The sequence below is a fragment of the Rissa tridactyla genome, chromosome 2, assembly GCF_028500815.1.
Source record: "Rissa tridactyla isolate bRisTri1 chromosome 2, bRisTri1.patW.cur.20221130, whole genome shotgun sequence".
Taxonomy (NCBI): domain Eukaryota; kingdom Metazoa; phylum Chordata; class Aves; order Charadriiformes; family Laridae; genus Rissa; species Rissa tridactyla.
Genome location: NC_071467.1, coordinates 51,427,943 through 51,447,595, shown reverse-complemented (window position 1 = coordinate 51,447,595; position 19,653 = coordinate 51,427,943). Strand labels below are relative to the sequence as shown.

General features: G+C 40.5%; 1 protein-coding gene across 3 annotated transcripts in view; it reads left to right on the top strand.

Moving 5' to 3' along the window:
- Window positions 1-19,653, top strand: part of LAMA3 (laminin subunit alpha 3) — a 125,817-nt gene that overhangs the window by 3,097 nt on the left and 103,067 nt on the right. For all 3 annotated transcript variants that reach the window (XM_054190469.1, XM_054190468.1, XM_054190467.1), the window contains exons 2-5: window positions 3,524-3,676; window positions 15,709-15,826; window positions 16,444-16,562; window positions 18,113-18,283. In XM_054190469.1, coding sequence (XP_054046444.1) covers window positions 3,524-3,676; window positions 15,709-15,826; window positions 16,444-16,562; window positions 18,113-18,283 — 561 coding nt within the window. The remainder of the gene's footprint in view (window positions 1-3,523; window positions 3,677-15,708; window positions 15,827-16,443; window positions 16,563-18,112; window positions 18,284-19,653) is intronic.

The following is a 19,653-nucleotide window of genomic DNA, read 5'->3' as shown; positions in this document are numbered from 1 at the left end:
AGAGTAACCCCAGCTTCATTTCCTCTGCTCTTCCATTGGCCTCTCTTGTTCAGCTTGTCATTTGGTGATGTGTCTTTTAATGAAGCCTGTAGGACTCAGGAAATCCAGAAAGAGCATCTGGAGATCATTTAAATCCCTTTGGAGAGCTGATCGATGGGGTGGACGGTCCCTTCATGGGCAGCTCAACCGAGGCTTGTAAGGCAGCACTGGACATACACTGTGGAAAGCAGTATGTTTCCTTTAGTTAGCACATTGGCAAGCGGGACAATGACTTAATAAGAACAGTGTTGAGTGAAGAGATGCACTGCGGTGTAATATATTTCAGCGACTGATGGATAAATGGCATGCCTGGCTTTGTCTGCCAGTCTGTTCGCAGTGGTGTGCGGGTGTGAATTAAAGTTTAACTGCATACCTGTCCTGCCCTGGCACTGGGTGCAGAACTGCTAGGCATGAAATAGCGAACAAATCCTTCGTTGTTGTTGCTTTCTATAGCTTACAGGCAAGACATTTTCATCCCTGGGTGTCTCTCTGCTCCACGCTGGCGTATTTCAGCAAACTCCCTCATGCAGTTCCAGTTTCCCCCTTCACTTGGGGGAGCCAGGGGAAAGGAGGGTACCAAGGTCACCAGCAAATGCACACCTGCCTGCCTGGTGAACGGCAGCCAAAATCGAACAAAGTCTTGAGGCCCAGACTCCTGGAATGGAGACAAGTCCTGTGGCAGACAGGCTGAGCGCGGCGTGCCTGAGACACTGCCAGTGGGAAGCAGGGAACGCTGTTCTGTCCAATAATTTATTTTCTTTCTTTCTTTTTTTTTTTTTTTTGTTTTGCTGCCTTGTTGGCAGGGTTGCTGGAATGTACTTTAAATAACTGAAACTCCAGCTGTTGCAATGAAATTCTTTGAATTACGTGCCCCAAAAGAAGAAAAGATGGTATCTTGAGTTCAGATCAAGTGCTCTGGTATACTGAAATCACATAGGTGTGTACAAATGTAACGCTTGCATTTCATACTCCTCATTGTTTTCTATTCATTCAGCTTTTCTTCGAGGCTGGTTCCAGTTCAGAGATGAAACTGCTGTAGCGGCAACTGTTTCCTGTGTATTTCCAGCCTGATCATTGTGAACGTGTATTTAGATCTAACGACAATGTTTCATGCACGTTGTAAAACTATTTAGCGAAGCTTGTACTGTTGTAATGTGTATGTCAGAACTCCAAGTATGCATTTGTCAGGAAAAATCTTAACCGGGAAGATGCTCTGATGTGGTGGTAACTGTAGTCGTCGGGGCACAGATTGATTTCTCAGTGTATTGATTTTGCAGATAGTGACACGATGTTCTTTGTCATCACTGCGGAAACTGGCAACGTTGTCTGTAGCCAGCATGGGCTGATGTGGTGTCTGCTCCAGCAAACTGTCACTAAATCCAGCCGTGTCCTGGCATATTGTAGTTTGTATGAAAAATCAGCCAAATCACCTTCTCTAAAAGAGCTGGAGGAGAATCGTGTTATAACATGACCCCAGACGTAGTTAGCCATCCTGTGTACGTGAGGATTTAGTAAGTCTCAACAACTCTTTGAATTCTCGAGAGTTAACCCTCAGCCAGGTCGATACCTGCAGTGATGAATCAGAACAGCTAAGAGTAGCCATGTCTTCTGTAAACAACATCATATTCTGGGCTTTCTGGAAGAGAAGGATGAGGATGGAACCATTACTAGATGCAGATCATAGACTCATAGCATCTTCATGGTTGGAAAGGACCTTTGAGATCATCGAGTCCAACCATACACACACAAAAAAAACCCCTACAATCTCTGTCACTAGAGCATGCCCTGAAGTGCCACATCTAGATGTTTCTTAAATACCTTTAGGGATGGTGACTCAACCACCTCCCTGGGCAGGCTGTTCCAGTGCCTGACCACTCTTTCAGTAAAGTAATTCTTCCTAATATCTAATCTAAACCTCCCCTGCCGCAACTTCAGACCACTTCCTCTGGTCCTGTCATTATTCACCTGGGAGAAGAGGCTGAAATTATTACTACTGATGCAGAAATACTCAGTGGAGTGGAGTACAAGTCTGTGTCTTGTATTTGAAAGACACAAGATGGTGTATTTGTATCACATGAGAATGATGTAGTAGTTTCCAATCCATTAGTAACTATGGCAGATGTTAAACAAATTCTGCTAGAGATAAACATCTTAAAATCACCAAGCTTGCAAGACTGTACCCAGCAAGAATGTGAGAGCCCTAATGTTATTCCTCTATTAAAAGTGGACAAGTATGATGGCTCCAGTTACTTTACAGTCTGACAGCAGCGACGAACAAAATAATGGCAGTTATATGGGATTCTGTTAATAATTAAAAGGTAGGAATACACTTCGTGCCAGGCAACATGGGTTGTGGAAACAACAAAAGATTTGTCACATCTTTTTGATGAAAATAGGCTTAGTTGATAAAGAGAATGGTGCACGTATTACCTTATTTAAAACATGGGTCCAACACAGTGTCAGGACCTCACCGGCTGAATGGATTAAGCAACTGTCTGACTGAAGTAACCATTAAGTGCTGCCATTCAATGAAAATGTCATTTTTCTTTTGGGGTTCTACAAAGATCTGTGTCTGGCACAAGACACTAAAAAGATCCCTTAAATAACTAATTACAGTGCTTCAGCACTGATCTTAGTAGACTATAAAACGAAGATTCTTGAAGATAAAAATACTGCTGGTGGGGCAAGCCAAGATGCCAAATTAAAAACCAAGTATGTTTCCTGAAGTTTTTTCATCGTTATTGTACAGAAGAATACAAAGAGCTTTAGAGACTATCAAAGACAGATTATCAGGGCATCTACGGAGTGTGGCTTTAATTGTGGCTTTAATTGTGGACTGGAAATTGGGCGGTAACTTCTGCAAATGAAGATACAATGGTATTCTTTAAAGGGAAGCTTAAAAGGAACAGTCCATAGGATCCATTGCATTTTCCATGAGTATGTATCGTTGAGAAGTCTCTGATTCAGAATGTGTTATAATGGCATGAAAAAAATGAAAGCAGTATTATAAAATTGTAACACCAAACTTATAGGCAAGTAACAGAGTATTTTTTATGGATTTATTAATACCAGGCTATGTACATATGTGGATAATTCACGGTCTTTTAGGAGAATTGAGGATAATTTGTGTGTTGGTCTTAATCCAGTTTTCAGAATCTTTGTGTCATTAATGTCCTGCAGATGTAATATAGGTAACTTCACCAAAGTATCAATAAATTAATTAATAAAGAAAGACTTATTGTAGTTTCCTTAAAGATATTTCTGAATGTTTAGTTTGCAACATAGAATTTAGTGTGTTTCAGGGTATAAATGTGTAATTTAATCGCCAGGGGCATCCCTTATACATTAAAAATTACACTATATAAACAAAATTCAACCCCATCTTTAGTCAACACTCTAGTTCAGAGTCTCAGTTAACAACAGCATGTGTCTGCAGTGCATAAGGCTTCAACTGAGACCATCTTTTTCATTTATTGTGTTTCAGGGACAGTTTTGTGATTATTGCAATGCTGCTGATCCCAGTAAAGCTCACCCAATCACCAATGCCATTGATGGCACGGAGCGCTGGTGGCAAAGTCCTCCTCTTTCCATGGGCTTGAAGTACAACGAAGTCAATGTTACTTTAGATCTGGGACAGGTAAGTGGATGAGCCATTGGGTGAGGTTTGATCATTTCTTGCATTTATATATGAGCTTTGCAATTGGGAGGATTTCACCATCCAGCACCATACCTTTTTTTGTCTGGCTTATGTTCTGTATTTTTTTTACCAAGTTAACTTTTATGAAAGTGATTATCTTCCTCAGGAATTTTAATAATGTTTTTTTCCACCAGCATCACAGAGATTGAATGACTTTTTGTTTTCTTGCACAGGTACTGTAACTTGCTAACTTGAGGTTACGAGGCATATTGGTCAGTTGCAACTGGGGCTCTGCCTTCCATTTCATATTCCCCTTTTCCATGGGCCCACAGAGAGAGATATTTCGTGCTCTCTTACCATATGCACATTCTGAGAATAATGTTTGGAGTCTGCTTTTGCCTCGGGGCTCCTTCTGGTTTCTCTGTCATCCAGCAAGATCTTCAAGATAGGCAGTTTCTTAGAACAGAAAAATAATGATAACATGGTCTAAAAGGGAAGGGACAGCAAAACCAGTGTAATATGAATTAGTAATATGACAGTAACATGAACACCTGTATTTCCTCTGCAGGCGATAGGCAAGTAGCTAACAGTAAAGCCTCTCTATCTGTATTTTAAGTTACAGGGATGGATTCTCAGCTGCCATAATTGGGCACTGATCCAGTGAAGTTAGTTACGCTCTGCAAGTTCACACCAGCTGAAAATATATGGCTAACAATCCACGTTGGAGACTGCAAAATACAGATATGCATATATATTTTGGACAGTAGTAACTGTTTATTGACTGATTATATAGGACAGGATTTTTTTAATAGTCTTCCAGTTTAGTTAACAGCAAGAGGAGAAATAACTAAGGAAAAAAGTTTCTCTGTGAGACTTCGCTGCCATCGTGTTGGGGATCCAGGTGCAAACTATTTTACCTTTTCTGTTACATGGCATTTTAATGCTCCTGTCCTTCACATGACCAGAATGGTTCTCATTTTGAGGGTATCTTAATTCAGTGGTTTTGGATCCAGTATGCCAGCAGTGCGGAAATGCTAGACAACTTAAAATGGAGAATATCAATAGCTAAAGTAAACTACTGTGATTTTTGAATTTGCATGTCTATTACTTAAATTAATAACATGCCTGTTTTCTGTTGCGTTTCTCTACTGTACCATGAAAAAAGGGAGAGCTATGTAGAAGCTGATGAATTTTTAGGCCACAGCATCCACATTAGCCTAGCACACAGTGGTCGGACCTGCCTCTGAGTTGTGTTGCTCTTTCTGTTACACTTCACACGTGAGGGGTGTTGCATCCCCTGGTGGCTTGCTTTCCTGTGAAGGGAGTTGCTCAGTCATTCTTTCCCAGCAAACTGTAGGGAAGGGTGTCTTTCAGGCTGGGCATACAGAGCAGGGGCCCTGAATGCAGAGCAGGGTGTTGGGAATAGTCATGGGAAGGTAGTCGCCTCCCAGTTAAAGCAGACCTTACCTTCTGAGCTGCTTGCATCCGCTGTGGTCTCTGCAAGAGGCAGGATTAGGTTGCAGGCTGTAATTTGTCGTGTGGTGTAGTCCAGCATATTTGTGGCCAACGCTTGTGCATCATCATCATCTACTTCCGTAGCACATTGCTCCATCCAAAACTTCCATTCCCACTGTGCATTTGTTAGCTTCCTTGGAGGACCTACTGGCAGACACCTTATCTTCTATGTGTTGAGTAAACTTTTGAGAAACCTCCTTCCTTTAGAGGAAGGATGTGAACTGCGTGCCCTCTTCTTATGGGACTCCTTGGAGACCAACCTCTATATGCTAAAATTCTGGTAGTTACTAAAGGATTTTTCAGCGGGAGGCTGTTTGTTTCTCTTTACTCTGGTACCGCTTGGAAAGGTGACCCTGAACTGGCCTGACTTGGAAACCAGGGAAACCCAAGACAAAGGTCAGAATGACTTCAGGTCTTGTGATCAGGAAGGGATAATTTTAGTCGGTGGATGGATGAGGGTTTAGTAGGATTCATGTGATCTTTTTTATTTTTTTTTTCTTCACTTCACGGCCATTATCTCATATCTGCGTTCAGTCAGTTAAACCTTAATCTCAGGATTTGTTTGAACTTGAGATTCACTTTTGACATTTTGCCTAGTATTCTCACCCCCAAAATTCTTATGCTAGTGCACAATACTAATAACGAAGAAGAAAATTAAATGCCGTGACAGAGTAAGTCTACTTAACCAAACAGGTAAACACTGGGACCGCAATTCACCTTACCTTATTTCAGGGTCCTAAAAATTAAGAGCTTAGTGTATGTGAGTCATGCAGGCTTTCTCAGTAGTTGAGAGAGACGGAAATTTTCGGAGTGCAATTCCCCCTCAAGTGAGCTGAAATTAATGTTTTAGTTTTTAAGGGAAAAAAGTGTTCTTAAAGTAAGATGTGTGCCTAAATACTTGCAAAACCACAGGCTTTAATAATGAAAAGATAGGGATGTGGTTTTCCTCACTGAGTGGTTGCTCTGTTCTTTATTTTGACACGAGGCACCTTTTTCTGCAAACAAAGTATGGAAAGGTTTTTGCGTGTGCAGAACGTGACAAAGAGTAAGGTACATACGCGTGCAGGGCCGCAATGGCTGAGCTGTAAGTTGGTCGTAAAATATTCACAATCAGAGGAAGCAGAACTTAGCACAATGTCAAAAGCTTTTAATTTGCTGCATTCCTGCCATTATATCTTTAAGACTGAGAGCAGAGTCCCAGTGGAGGCTTTTGCCATGGTCTGACGGCAATATTTGGTTGAATAATTGCACCATGGTAGAAGTTTGAGCGCTCACTACTGTGGAGTTGGAACAGAACACCCACCTGCTGCTGTTTCTGTTGCACAAGGGCTGGGGGTAATTTTGAAAGTCAAAATCCCTTCGGGATCTTAAATCTTTCTGCTAGTAAAATGCTCTTTTTGCTGCACTTTGTAATATGAGAAAAAGCAAAAACCTTAAAGCAAAAGCCCTGCTTTACTTCCCTTTCTGACTTTCTGTACTACAGTTACATTTCTAATCAATCACGGTCCTTCTGAATAATAATTATAATGTTGATCCCTGAGGCAGTCTCTGCATCTTGTTACCATACCTGCTTATACGGTGGCTATTCCTGACTTGTTTAAAATATTTGGATCAAATGAAATCTCATTTATTCCTTTAATCGGTCCTGATTTTCCCAATGTAAGTTTTCAACGTATTTTAAACTTCTGAATCCAGCATGTCTGACTGAAGTTCATTGCCCTTCCCCTGACTCTTTGGATTGCCTAATTTTAGCAGGTGTGCCCTCATCCTTGGCTTTCTTAGTGCTCGGCAGGTATTACAGTAATAGTCCCCCAGGTATTTTTCTGAACTCTGTCTTCAGAAGTAGAAGATGAAGGTTCGGGATAACATGATCACATGTGGTGAAAAATAAATGTTACACTTCAAAAAGTCCAGTCCACAAATTTTATTGTGGCTTTTAGTTATGTGTCATTTCTTCACCGTACTTTTGTGGCAATAATACAGTGTTGAAAGACTCAGGCTTGTGCACTATTATGTTGAGTAGTTTTTGTGTAGTGATATTATTAGTCGCTGTTGTAAATTAAAGGCACACAGTGGAATGTAATGTCCAAATTAGTACTTTTATTAGGGAGGGAGGGAAACTCAACCATAAATTTAAGATAAGTGGTATGGCCTGTGGAGGACTCTCTACTTTTATGTTATCTGCCAATGAAGACATGTAAACATTTTGTGAAAGAGCCTCGCAGTTTGGCAAGTCTTCCGAGTTGCTTTTATATGGTAGGTATTTCTCATGGGTTTAATTTTTATGTTTGATAGCAATCATTTATGTCCATAGCTTTACAAACAATATTTGTTGTTGGAAATATTAATCAGCTCTGGCTAATTATTGTGATTAAAACCCGTTGTTGTTAACTTACGAAAGATTGACATAATTTCTTATACTGTGACTGAAGTTAACAGTTAATTTAACTGTCATTCTGTAAAATGTAGTGTCCTGTAGGCCTTTCTTCTGTAGGGAGAAACTGTCAAGGTGGTGGGAGATTTATCATAAGCTGAATTGAACTGGGCTTCCAAAAATAGTCATTGCATTCATTGTGCTTGACTGTTGAAGACTTTATATTACCGCTGATCCTGAAATTAGACCGAGCTCTGGTGTGGAACTGTGTGACCTCTATAATAACACTGAGAAGTCGTACAAATTGAGGCACGAGAACCCCTGCATAAAGCTTCTGCCGTCCTAGAGAGCTGCCCCAGTGAGACAAAGCCTTTCCCCTGGAAGCCCTGCAGAGCTCTGCCTCCACAGCACCACTGACCCCTGCTCTGCTGGTTTACGTCACGCTGGGGAGAAAGGTGGCTTTTAGGTCTGGGGTAGGTACAATATTGTCCCTGCAATATCAAAAAATGGGGATGCTATTGTCACAGAGAATCCTGCATTACTTCGTGTTAGAGAGCTATGGTTCTGAGTTTTTCAGTTCGTGCAGGAAGCCGATTTGGGATCCTGCCACAAAAGACTATGCTTTGAAGTTAGTTGGTTTGGGCTCATAGCACAGTAAGGTGAATCTACTTGTGAACTCTAGATTAACACAACTTCAGCTGGTCAAGTAGCAGCTGTCTGATAAAAGTTTCTGAAGGTTGTATCAGGTAATGGAAGCTCCATTTATTCCTCAGTCAAGCTACAGGCAGCTCATTCTGACCTGAGCTGCCAGCCCTCATCAGGGAAATACCCTAACTAAATCCTTTCTTGCTCATATGCTATCCTTTAAGATCTAGTCAATGTGTTGTGTTTTCATAAAGCTTTAATTAAAGACCTTTTGAATGGCCCAGTAATTTTTTTCTTATGTTTGCAGTAATAGATCTGTGTCATTGGCTTTAAAATGTGATTTGGTATTAATTTGGTATTATTCTCAAACCATAGAGAAAAAACTTTTCAAGTCTTCCTCTCCTTGACTTTCCTGACACTGTCTTCTTCCAGTTCTTCACCATCCCTTTAGGAAGGTTTCTGTTCCCACTCTGATCTGACTTTCCTCGATGCCTGTACTTCCGCTTCTCCCACCTCCCTTCCTATGCCCATTCCTACACGCTACTTCCATTTTGTGATGCGCTGTCCTAAATACCTCACTTTCAACTCAATATAGTAAAAGTAGAACCTCTGCTGATAGCCTCCAGCCCTCCACACTTCCCTGTGTTTCCTTCCAGCACTGACAGTATTACTGTGTTCCTTTTACTTTGGACTGCAGCCCTCATAAGGGGATGTTTATCTCCTGGACAAGTGAAGTCTGAATCGTTCAAATCCTTTCCCATATGAATAGCTTCACTGTTCTGTGAAGAAACAGGCCATATATAAGAAATAATTATGAACATTGAGTTGGTCTTTGTCCAAATCCCAATGGAAAAGTGGCTGCATGAGAAATTTCAGGATAATAACTGACAATCATTGATGTATTTGCCTGCAGCCTTGGCAAAAAGACCAAGGACTGATTGAACCTGGACAATGGACTACCCTTTCATTTCTGGAAGCGTTCCTTCCTTCCAGAATAGTGCCTGTGGAGCATGGAGAGCTTCTCCATTCTGGCCCTGCCCATTGACTGTGAGAGAGAAAAGACTTAGCATCTCCAGACGTGTTCGTGGGGCATATGCACAGGCACTGACTTAAGTAACTAAATATGCTTTATGTGACTAGTTAAATGAAAAAGTGATATGAATACAACATGGACAGCGCTAACTGAACCGTGTTGGAAGTCCTGCACTTATTCCTGGCTTCTGCACCCAAGACTGTGAAGCTGGTGTGCAAGGAGTGACTTCGGCTACAATGAGGGCCTCTCCAGTCACTGTCACTGTTTACACACGGTTAGCATTGCTGTATATATGTGTATGCAGTTGAACTGGATGGAACACATTCAGTGGATCTAATGCTTCTTGGATATTACCCACACGGGATTTTCTCTGCACCTCTGCTATAGCTACTTTTCCAGATACCCAAAAGAGTAGCTGGCAACTGCCAGAAGGGCTGGGTCAACTCTCTCTAGTTGGCCTTTTTTAATATTACAGTTTCATCTGCAAAATATGTTGTTGGGGATTACCAAATACTGACTGTCAGGAGTGTTTTATTAAGTGTCTGGACTTGCAAAGGTGCCTCATTTCCTACTGAGAGGTTAATGAAGAAAGGGGGCGCTGACCTCTTTGCAATCACAAAGAAACCACAAGAAATCAAAGTACACGGGATTTTTATTTCTTTAAATAGGTTGTTGTTTTTATGTCTTGATCTTTGAGAAAAATCAATGCTCAAGACCTTAAGGCTTCATTACATTAATAAACTAATGGACATGCACACACCGACCGTGTGAAATCAGTGGCACTAAGGTGTGTTCTGGAGCGGGTGCTAAGCACAGCCCCCACTTCCTTAGATCCCACTCCTGCATTGGTCTGTGTCTGAGCAGTTTAGTTTAGGTAATGAACAATCAGCAGATTTCTGCCTCTTTCTCACTTTCTTTATTAAAGTATCCAGCAATTAGAGAAAGGTTGCATGTCTGCTAATGTAGGGCATCTTTCGCAGAGGTCCTTCAGTGCAGGGACCTCACTATCTTCTGCGTAATCTGCAACGTCAGCCCCAGTGACTTTATTCGAGGTAATGCCTGAAGCCTAGAAGAACAGTCATATTATGTCCAGGGAAGTTTTGGTGGTGTAGATATAGCTGCTAATACAGTCTGAGGAAATGCTGTCGTGCTGGAAACAGCTGTTCTCCGTACTTATACAATTCAGATTACATGAAGAGAGATTGTTGTTGATATCTCTTTGAAGACATCTCAAGGTACGTAGAATGCCTCAGATAGATGATCTACCTGGCTCTAGTTGTGTTCTTGTTATTACCGCACTCCAGGAATTTTTATTCTTCGTGAGCCAAAAAGGCAGGACAATCCTTTGCTACACGTGGAGCACACAGGTGCGCATTTGTTCAGAACATAGTTTTTTTTTCTTTTGTACTACTTTATGTCCAGCATTTAACTAACAAGTCATTCCAGTATTTTAATATTCTGTACTGAGTCTATGGTGGTAGGAATGGAGGCAAATATACTATACTTTTGTATATGCACATCTTTCTTCCATTTGCGTATGTATTTCAGGATTCAAACAAATCTTGGAAATTCCTCTATTTAAAGAGTTGTTTAAACTTTTAAAGACAAAATAGAGAAAAGATTTTTAATGACTATTTTTGTAATTTTTAGAATTCTCATGAGAATGCAATGGGTTGTAGGAAGTTTTCTCTCTGTTGGGTTAAAATAAGTAGTATGCATGCTTTTAGAGATCATAATATTTTATCATCAGCAATAATGGTACAGTGTGATTCTCATTCAATTTAAATGAGCTCTTTTAAGACAGTCTTAAATTCAACTGTAAGGCTTTCTATAGAATTGTTTCTGTCTTTATAATGTAATATTGGTAATTCCTAACATTGAATTATAATTTCCGTTCTTGGATGAGCAAGACATTTTGATCATTCTACTGGGTGATTTTTTAAAATTCTGTCTGTGTTTCTATAAATCTCCGAGGCCACCGCCTCCAAGAACATTTCAAATCTGAACAAACTTGAGTGAACAGGAAAAGGTCACATCAATATGGAACTGGTTAAATTCCAGCTGTTGACAATCCATCATGTTTGACCCGTGCTGCTAGATTACAGCAGGATATGGTGTTGGGACATTTACAGGAATACATCCTCTTTCGAGCATGCATTTCCAGAGTGGATGGTTTCCATTACTGGAAACAAAATACTGTTTCTACTTTTAAACTCAATTCCTATTCATATAGGAAAACTGTCAGAATTTTGATTAAACTGTATTTCAGATTTTGGGGGAATTTTTTTTTTTTTTACTATTATATAATTGCACCGAAAGAGCAGTTATTTTTAATGCTTATTTACATTTTTAACACTCCTTTTGAAAAATGGTTGTTTCTTTTAAAGAAAGAAAATTTACTTTAAAGCAAGCAAATAAACATTTTTTCAGAAGTGAAGAAACTCACTTCCTTTTTTTCCCAAAACTGAACGACTGAAGACAAGCACTGCTTTGAGTTTATTATGCCATTATTTCAGGGTAGATCTTATTTCTGTCTGTGCAATGGGATCAAGATTTAAATTACTGAAATGCCAGTTTAGAATATGTGATTGAAATTGTTTTTAATGGTTGCTTTTCTATGTCTTTTGTCAGCAAGGTTACTCCTCTATCTTTAGCTAGGATTTATTTGCTAAGCCAAGGAATATTTTTCTTCCGTTGTTGCTTCATCAGATCAGGAGAGAGACCATTTATGAACTTGGTCAGTATTCAACTGTAGTGGCAATTCAGACTTTCAGGTGCTATTCTTCATCCTTGATCCAGATCAGGACCAAATCGTTGGCACATGTATGAAGCCATAAGCAGGACAGATGATAGGGTTGGTGGCTAAGTTTTGGTGATACGTTGTCGTGAAATAACCAACTCTAATTTTTATCAAGACCTATCCCCTTCCTCTTTCCAAATGTGACTGTACAAACCCAAGCAGTATTTCAGACTATGAGATGGAAGGTGAACTGCACGCGAATTGAAGGTCTTCCTATGAGGGAGTTGGGATTGTTCAGTCTGGAGAAAAGGAGGCTCTGAGGAGACCTTATTGTGGCCTACCAGTATCTTAAGGGGGCCTACAAGAAAGCTGGTGAGGGACTTTTTAGGATGTCGGGTAATGGTAGGGCTAGAGGGAATGGATTAAAACTAGAGATGGGTAGATTCAGATTGGACGTTAGGAAGAAGTTCTTCACCATGAGGGTGGTGAGACACTGGAACAGGTTGCCCAGAGAGGTGGTGGAAGCCCCATCCCTAGAAGTTTTTAAGGCCAGGCTGGATGGGGCTCTGAGCAACCTGATCTAGTGGGAGGTGTCCCTGCCCATGGCAGCGGGGTTGGAACTAGATGATCTTTAAGGTCCCTTCCAACCCTGACAATTCTATGATTCTATGATATATGCAACAGTAGGTTGAAGTTGCCATACATTTTTTCTTCCATTTTGTGGTTTGCATGGAAGTTTGCAAAATGAGGCGCTGGGAGGCAGTTCTTGCAATGGCAGACTTGGTAGAGGAGCCTGCTGCGTGATTCCTGATATAGTACACATATTGGACAGTACTTCAACTTCACATGTAATGAGTAGTCATAGGCTTAAGCTAATTCCACAGCTGCATATCGAATGTGGCATACAGGCGTTTGACAGGTGCCACATGCTGATTCAGCTGTTTTACTGGTGTGTGCCTTCATTTTGGCCACTTTATCCTTTAGATGCTTATGAAAGCAGATGCTTATAGCCCATATACTGATGTATAAGTGAGCATGTCTCATATTTCTTCAGCAGAGTGGAAGCACTGTGGAAATGGAATTCACTGCTACTATTTTGCTCACACTTATGAGAAGGTATGATCTGTTACGAGCGATGAGATGAGACTGGCTGTGGCAGCACTTTGAGCAGGATCTGAGTAAAAGAATATAATAACTGTATGACAAGCTGAAGCAGATGTCATCTGCTTTCTTGGAGAGTAGGTAGAAGGTCATTGTTGTAATGATTCCACAACGTGACTACAAGCCATGGGGTCCTGGAGAAGGCAGGGACCTTTTCCGTATACTTCTTTCATTTCCTCTTGTGCTTTCTAAACCATTTGTCTGGGTTAAATCTGTATTGATGAACACACAGAGTATTATCCACATATTTTAACATGCACGTAAGGATGGGACTCCCAAAGACCTTAAAATATAGCGGAAGCAAGAATTTTAATGGATAGGCAGTTGCTTGCCCAGTGCAAAACTGGTTTGAACAGGGCAATGCCCCTTGAGAGATTCAGCTGGCCAAAAGAAAGCACATGAAGCATTTTTTTTTCTTTTTCTTTTTAATTTCAGAGCTATTATGCTTTCCTGGGAGGATACCAGTCTTGGTGCTCAATGACCATACTGGATGACATGTAGCATCCGTATGGCCAATATCCCTACTCTGAAACTTGCCAGTCAAGCAGTGGAAGTTACTTAGGCAAAGAGTATCAGAAACTCACTAAAAGCAAATCTTGCCACAGTCCCCAAAATATTCACTTATTTGTGACAATCGGTGTAGAGGCTGTCCATCGGTAAGTTAAGGGCATCACGCCACCTGTGCAGTCGCTGTGCATAGTTCTGGGGTCTGTCATGGTTCTGTCAACAGAATGGCTGCCACTTACTTTGCTCAATATTGCTGTCTAGGAAGTAATTTTCCATATGTAGATACTGTCTGGTACCCAGTTCAGTATCACAGAAGGTGAAGTTGGTGCTTGTCAGGCTGTGTTAAGTAGGCAGGCTAAATTCCAACACTAACATGAAAGGTGGTGGGTTTTTTTCCCGCAGTTATCTCTCCACTGACCTAGGTCAGCAACATTCAGCAAATCAACAGTTTCTGAAATAGGTTTCAAGGTACGACACCTGCTGCAGCGATGCCTTGGTGTGTGTGTAGAACAGGCAGTTTCCCTGGATAGTTGTTGTACATGCTGCATTAAATGAATGCACAGCAAAAAAGCTTCAGTTTTTTCTTCCGCCATGTGAGGTATTACCATGAGAACATGCTCCATGAAGTCCCTGAATTCCTCCCATTTCCCCAAGTGAAGGTTTTACTTTCTCCCGTGAATGCTTTTGATGTTCAGAAGCTGATGTCTGAAACAGATGTGTGAAGATTGAGGCTGCACGTCGCCATGTGACTGCAATGTGTGTGTCGCCACGGGGTCGGCATGCGCAGTACTGGTTAGGGACAAATATGGGACAAATAGGGACAGATGCTGTTGCCAGTTTGTGGTTGGGAGCTTTTATGCGCTTGGGGCTTGGAGTCTAATAACCTGTGCAGAGTACTAGCTTCAGGGTTGTGACATGTGTGGTGACCGAGCAAAGATAAACTGCATGGGTGTACTTGATGTGAGGGCTCTGGCAGCAGTTACTTGACAGACCGCTGACTGTAACTCCCTGCCTCCCCCAATGAAGTAAGAATCTCCTGCAAGCAGATGATTCGGAATTGAGGTTGTTGAGTGGGAAATGCTGGTGCAGCTTCACTTGAATATTGACTGTACCTCAGTATCGGATCACTTTTATTGACAGCTCATATCCATGTTGTGGTTGTTTAAATTCTAAATGACCCTCGGAATCAATCTATCTTCAGCCTTTTGTGTAGAGGTAATTTTACTGATGTTCTGATTTTTTTGACTGTGGGCTATCTCAAGAAGCTTACAGTAAGATCTCCTTTCTTGTCAAATCCATTTTTGCTCTAGTGTTTGGGAGCTTTCTGTCTCTGGTCTATTGCTGTGCTACACAATGACCACCTAAAGAAGCCAGATGTGACTCTTGGCTTTGGGAACCTTGAGCTGATGAGGCTCTTTGAGCTGTTTCAGACAATGAATGAGCTGCCAGTCATAAGAATCTCTCCTGTGTTATTTGATACTCACAAAACTCTGGGGTGGCTTGCTTCTATTACTTGGAAAAACTGTCAAGTGGCAAAATTATCTAGAAATATTCTTAAAGTGAGGGAACAGGTGGCTTAGATTACTATCAAATGCAACCAAAGGAGGCCCGGTGTAAAGGATGTGTGCAATTTCTCTTACGTCATTGTGATTTTTCCTGACTACAAGCACAATTACACGATTGGAATGCAACGCAGATGTACCAAGATGCTGCAAAAGTGTCTTAGTTCGATGATGTGTTGAGATGCTAACTTTTCAAGATTAAGTATTATACCCTTAACACACCCAAGCAATCAGCCATGTACAAAACAGACCTGTTCCAAAATGTAAGTGGTGGCATTTAACACAGTCCTATGGCAGCTTTCTTAATGTGTTGGAGCACGTTGCCAGGTGAGGTAGCAGCTGAGAATCTGGCCTATTATTTTAATGGGAGTGAAACTGCAGAGGATAACCTTCTCACTGTACACTAAAGAAAAGGTGTTTGTTTATTGGCATTAGTGTTAGTATTGTGGTACTGAGTTCAAAAAGCTCATGATATAATCTATATTCTGTTACCAGCTCTTCCATGTTGCCTATATCCTTATCAAGTTTGCAAATTCTCCTCGTCCAGATCTCTGGATCTTAGAAAGATCAGTGGACTTTGGAAGAACTTACACCCCCTGGCAATATTTTGCTCGTGAGTATCAATCCTTGTGTTACTGCTCTTTTGTGGACAGGTTTCTTTAATCATTCGCCCAGTAGCAGGAAAATCAGACCATGGGGCTCACTGAAGATTTCAGCTGCAGTGAAGACCGTGAACGTCAAATACATTTCTCTTGTCTTAGTTAGCCACAATAAATTAGTGACGAGACCGTAATTAAAAATGAGCCTGATATTTTGAAAGTGTAGCTCAGTACATCAACAGTTTTCGGTCTGTTGGGAATTTTTGTTTGGTTTTGTTTGTCTTGGTTTTTTGGTACATCAGAACTAAAGTGTCCATCATGGGACCATGGTGTTCCTTGCAAAAACCAAAGTGAAATACAAATGCAAAGTCTTGTAGTGTATATATAGCTCTTTTTGTGATGATATGAGAAATATTGTGCCATATCTTGTAAGGCACTGCTGAACTGCTTAGGACGAGAAATTATTTTTTTTAGGAATTTCCATTTTTCTGTGCTGAGCAAAGCAATCACCGTTATTCAATTACAGGGGAGAATTTACCTGAAAGCACAGGGGATACTTCTTCGTTAATTCAAATTAGAACAAGAGCGTTTATTTTCACGTATAAAAATAACTTTGTTTTCACTTGACTAGACTCCAAAGCAGATTGCTTGGAGCGGTTCGGAAAGGAAGCTAATCTTCCCCTGAGGAGGGACAGCGATGTCCTTTGCACCACGGAGTACTCTCGCATTCTGCCTCTTGAAAACGGAGAGGTAAGTGCTTTTCGAAGAGTAATGTGTGTGGCACTGAAAGCAAACAGCATCGGTTTCGGAAGTTTGCTGTTCCAATAAAACCTAGAGCTGGAAGTAATTTTTCAGCTATGACTGCTTGAATCTACATTAATAAGCCCATAACCAAGCACTTAAATACTGGTGAGATTTTTTGGAAGGTGAGCTGGGTCCTCCTAACTTTCACTGGCACCTGTGGGGGTAGGGGCTGCTCAGAGCCACTTCTGTTGATTTTTATTATGATTTAGATGCCTCACTTTAGCCACATGCTAAAGAAGATGTTGACCGCATTTTCTGAATAGTTCCAATGCATGTAGCAGAACTTACTGCCTCAGAATTGCTCATGGGAGTAAAGGCTGTAGAAACAGGTATTTACCATTCAAGAATAAGTGAAAAATATATAAAATGCTACATGTTTATAATATAATACATGCGTTTGGAAAAGTGTTGCTCTGATTTTAGCCATTGTTCCTCATTAGGCAGAACTGTGGCTTGTGTTATTTGAGTGAGTGTTAAAACTCCTGGCTGTGCTGATGGCTCCTGCTGACATTCTCCTTTTACGCCTGGTGTGGTTAGAATCCAGATCTGAACTCCTCCAGAGTTTTGAGCATATGGATCTGGGGTTGTACTTTCATATTAAACTAGAATTTGTTTATTAACATATCTGCAAAATTTCCCTGATAAAATATTGTAGAGAATAATTTCCATAGAAGAACACTGCTGGTGCCATCCCCTGTTACGTGCTGTGTGACTTTTCCTAAAGGAATTGTGCTGCAATCAGAACTGTCCCCATTTCCTTGTTAGATACTTTGGAGTATAGGAGCCGTTTGAAAATAGAAATCTGTTAGCTGGTCAGTTATAAATAAATGAAATTCTCTTACTTGGTTGTGTATGTGCACATCGGATTGTTAATTTAACAGAGATTTGAGATTGCTAGGCTGCTGGCATCTGTTTCTTTAAAAAATAAAAATGTACCGGAGCCCTTGTTTTGAAAGTCAGATAAACCTCCTTTCATGTGAGGGGATTTTCTAAAGCAACACTGTGTACTTTCTTCCAAAAGACCATTAATATGCTCCCAGGCACTGGACCTGGTAACAATAATATTTTCCAGGAACGTTTGTGCCTTAACCCAAAAATAAATGTGCTTTGGGAAAGAGCCAAAACCTGATGGTTTTTACTCAGGCAAAACTCCCATTGACACTATCAACCGTTAACGTAACTATTTGCAACTATTCCTAGTATTTTTTCCTGTTAAGACGTGTACTTTTTGTGTGTTGTACCCACTGTTTTCAAAACGGATAGAGGCACTTTCTTGTTTTTCAATGTGCCGCATAGGTAATGAGAATTCAGGGGGGTCCAAGACTAACACTATTTTCCCCAGTGTCCTGGCCTCAGTATGAAATGTGTAGTTGCTACTGCAAATATGCTCAGAAACATTAGCAAGTTTTTGGATTCTTTTATTAATTTTGCTGTATGCTGCTACTGACACTTGCAGTTGATATGTTTTAACAAAAATGCGCTTACTTCTTTGTTAGATTGTAGTATCTTTGGTAAATGGCCGCCCAGGAGCAAAAAACTTCACTTATTCCCCTAGTCTTCGAGAATTCACAAAAGCAACAAACATCCGCCTTCATTTTCTTAGAACTAATACGCTGCTTGGACACTTGATATCGAAAGCTCAACGAGACCCCACTGTAACCCGTAGAGTAAGTACTGTTTTCACCGAGATATACTCAACAATTGTATTTAGCATGTTAGAGATCAAAAAATGATCTGAATGTTATAAGTTTGCAACACCCCAACAATCTAAATTTATTGTGACCCACCTTTAAATCCTCGTATTTTCTCCAGGTTTGTTTGAGACAAAAAGGTAACTGGGTCAGCACAGATTTATGGAGGAGAAGTAATAATTAATGATTTTGTAACAGACTGTCTTCTTTCCCTGTTTGTGAATATGGAAGGAAGTTGGGTGCATCAAGGGAGCTATAAGGAGCCAAAGCACAAGTCTTCTAAACTGTCTTACACAGAGCTGAGGAACTAAATAACTTCAGCTTTATTTGACACTACTTTCCCTTATTGATTCATAGAAAGATTTTCAGGAAACAGTACCTGAGTTTCTGAAGGAGCAGGAATTGAAGGACGTGCTCAAAAGTTACTATCTTTCCACGAATTGTTTGAGATAGATACCTAGGTGTTTTCAGTGGATTTCGGGCTGTCCAAGAGCTGGAAAGCTGAAGTCCCACTCCCATTCAGTGGGGAGATGTGAGGAAATGCAGCTCCCTCAAGGGAACACTGCATAGAAATTCATATACTTAGAGAGATTGCAAACTTCATATTCTATTGTTATTTTTAACCTTTCAATTTAAAATGAAGATTCGGTAACAATTGGAGGAAACCCTGGGGTGAGGCACTGCACAAATGTGTGTGAGGGTTTCTGCACTGAAAAATATAAAACTATTCCAGTTACTTGATAGCACTCCCGTTAAGTACTTTTATTGTCTTAAGTAAATTTTAAGATGTTGCTTACAGGCAGATGTAAACGCAATATTTAGTTTACTTGGCAAGCAGCACAGCTTTAGCGTAAGAAACTTCTGATGTTATCATAGCCATGGGATGTAAAACAGATGAATAAAATATCGAGTGTTTTATTAAATTGTTAAAAGAGAGCACAAGTTTTCATTGCAGGGACCTTCCAAGTCTAGAAAAGAGTTAATATTATTAAGGAAAATCTTTGTGTTAAACTTATTATAGAAACAGATGAAAACCAGACCAGTTCTGTTCTCCTGTCCAAGTAACTGCCTGGCTTCCCCGGTTAATGGTTTGAGTTCATGACATGTTGAATGATATAGAGTATGTTTTGTGTCTAAAGCGTGGCAGTTCGACCTATTAATTGTGTTGGCCTATTACTAATTTGACTTATTACTAACTAGTGACAGTACAATTACTGTTAGTAGTAAAGTGTAGCTCTGCAAAGCTGTATGAAACTATAGACTGGGTTGTCAAGACTCTTATACCAAAAAACACTACCAAATATGTTGGCAAATCACAGTGATCATTTCTAGCTGTGCTGAAAATA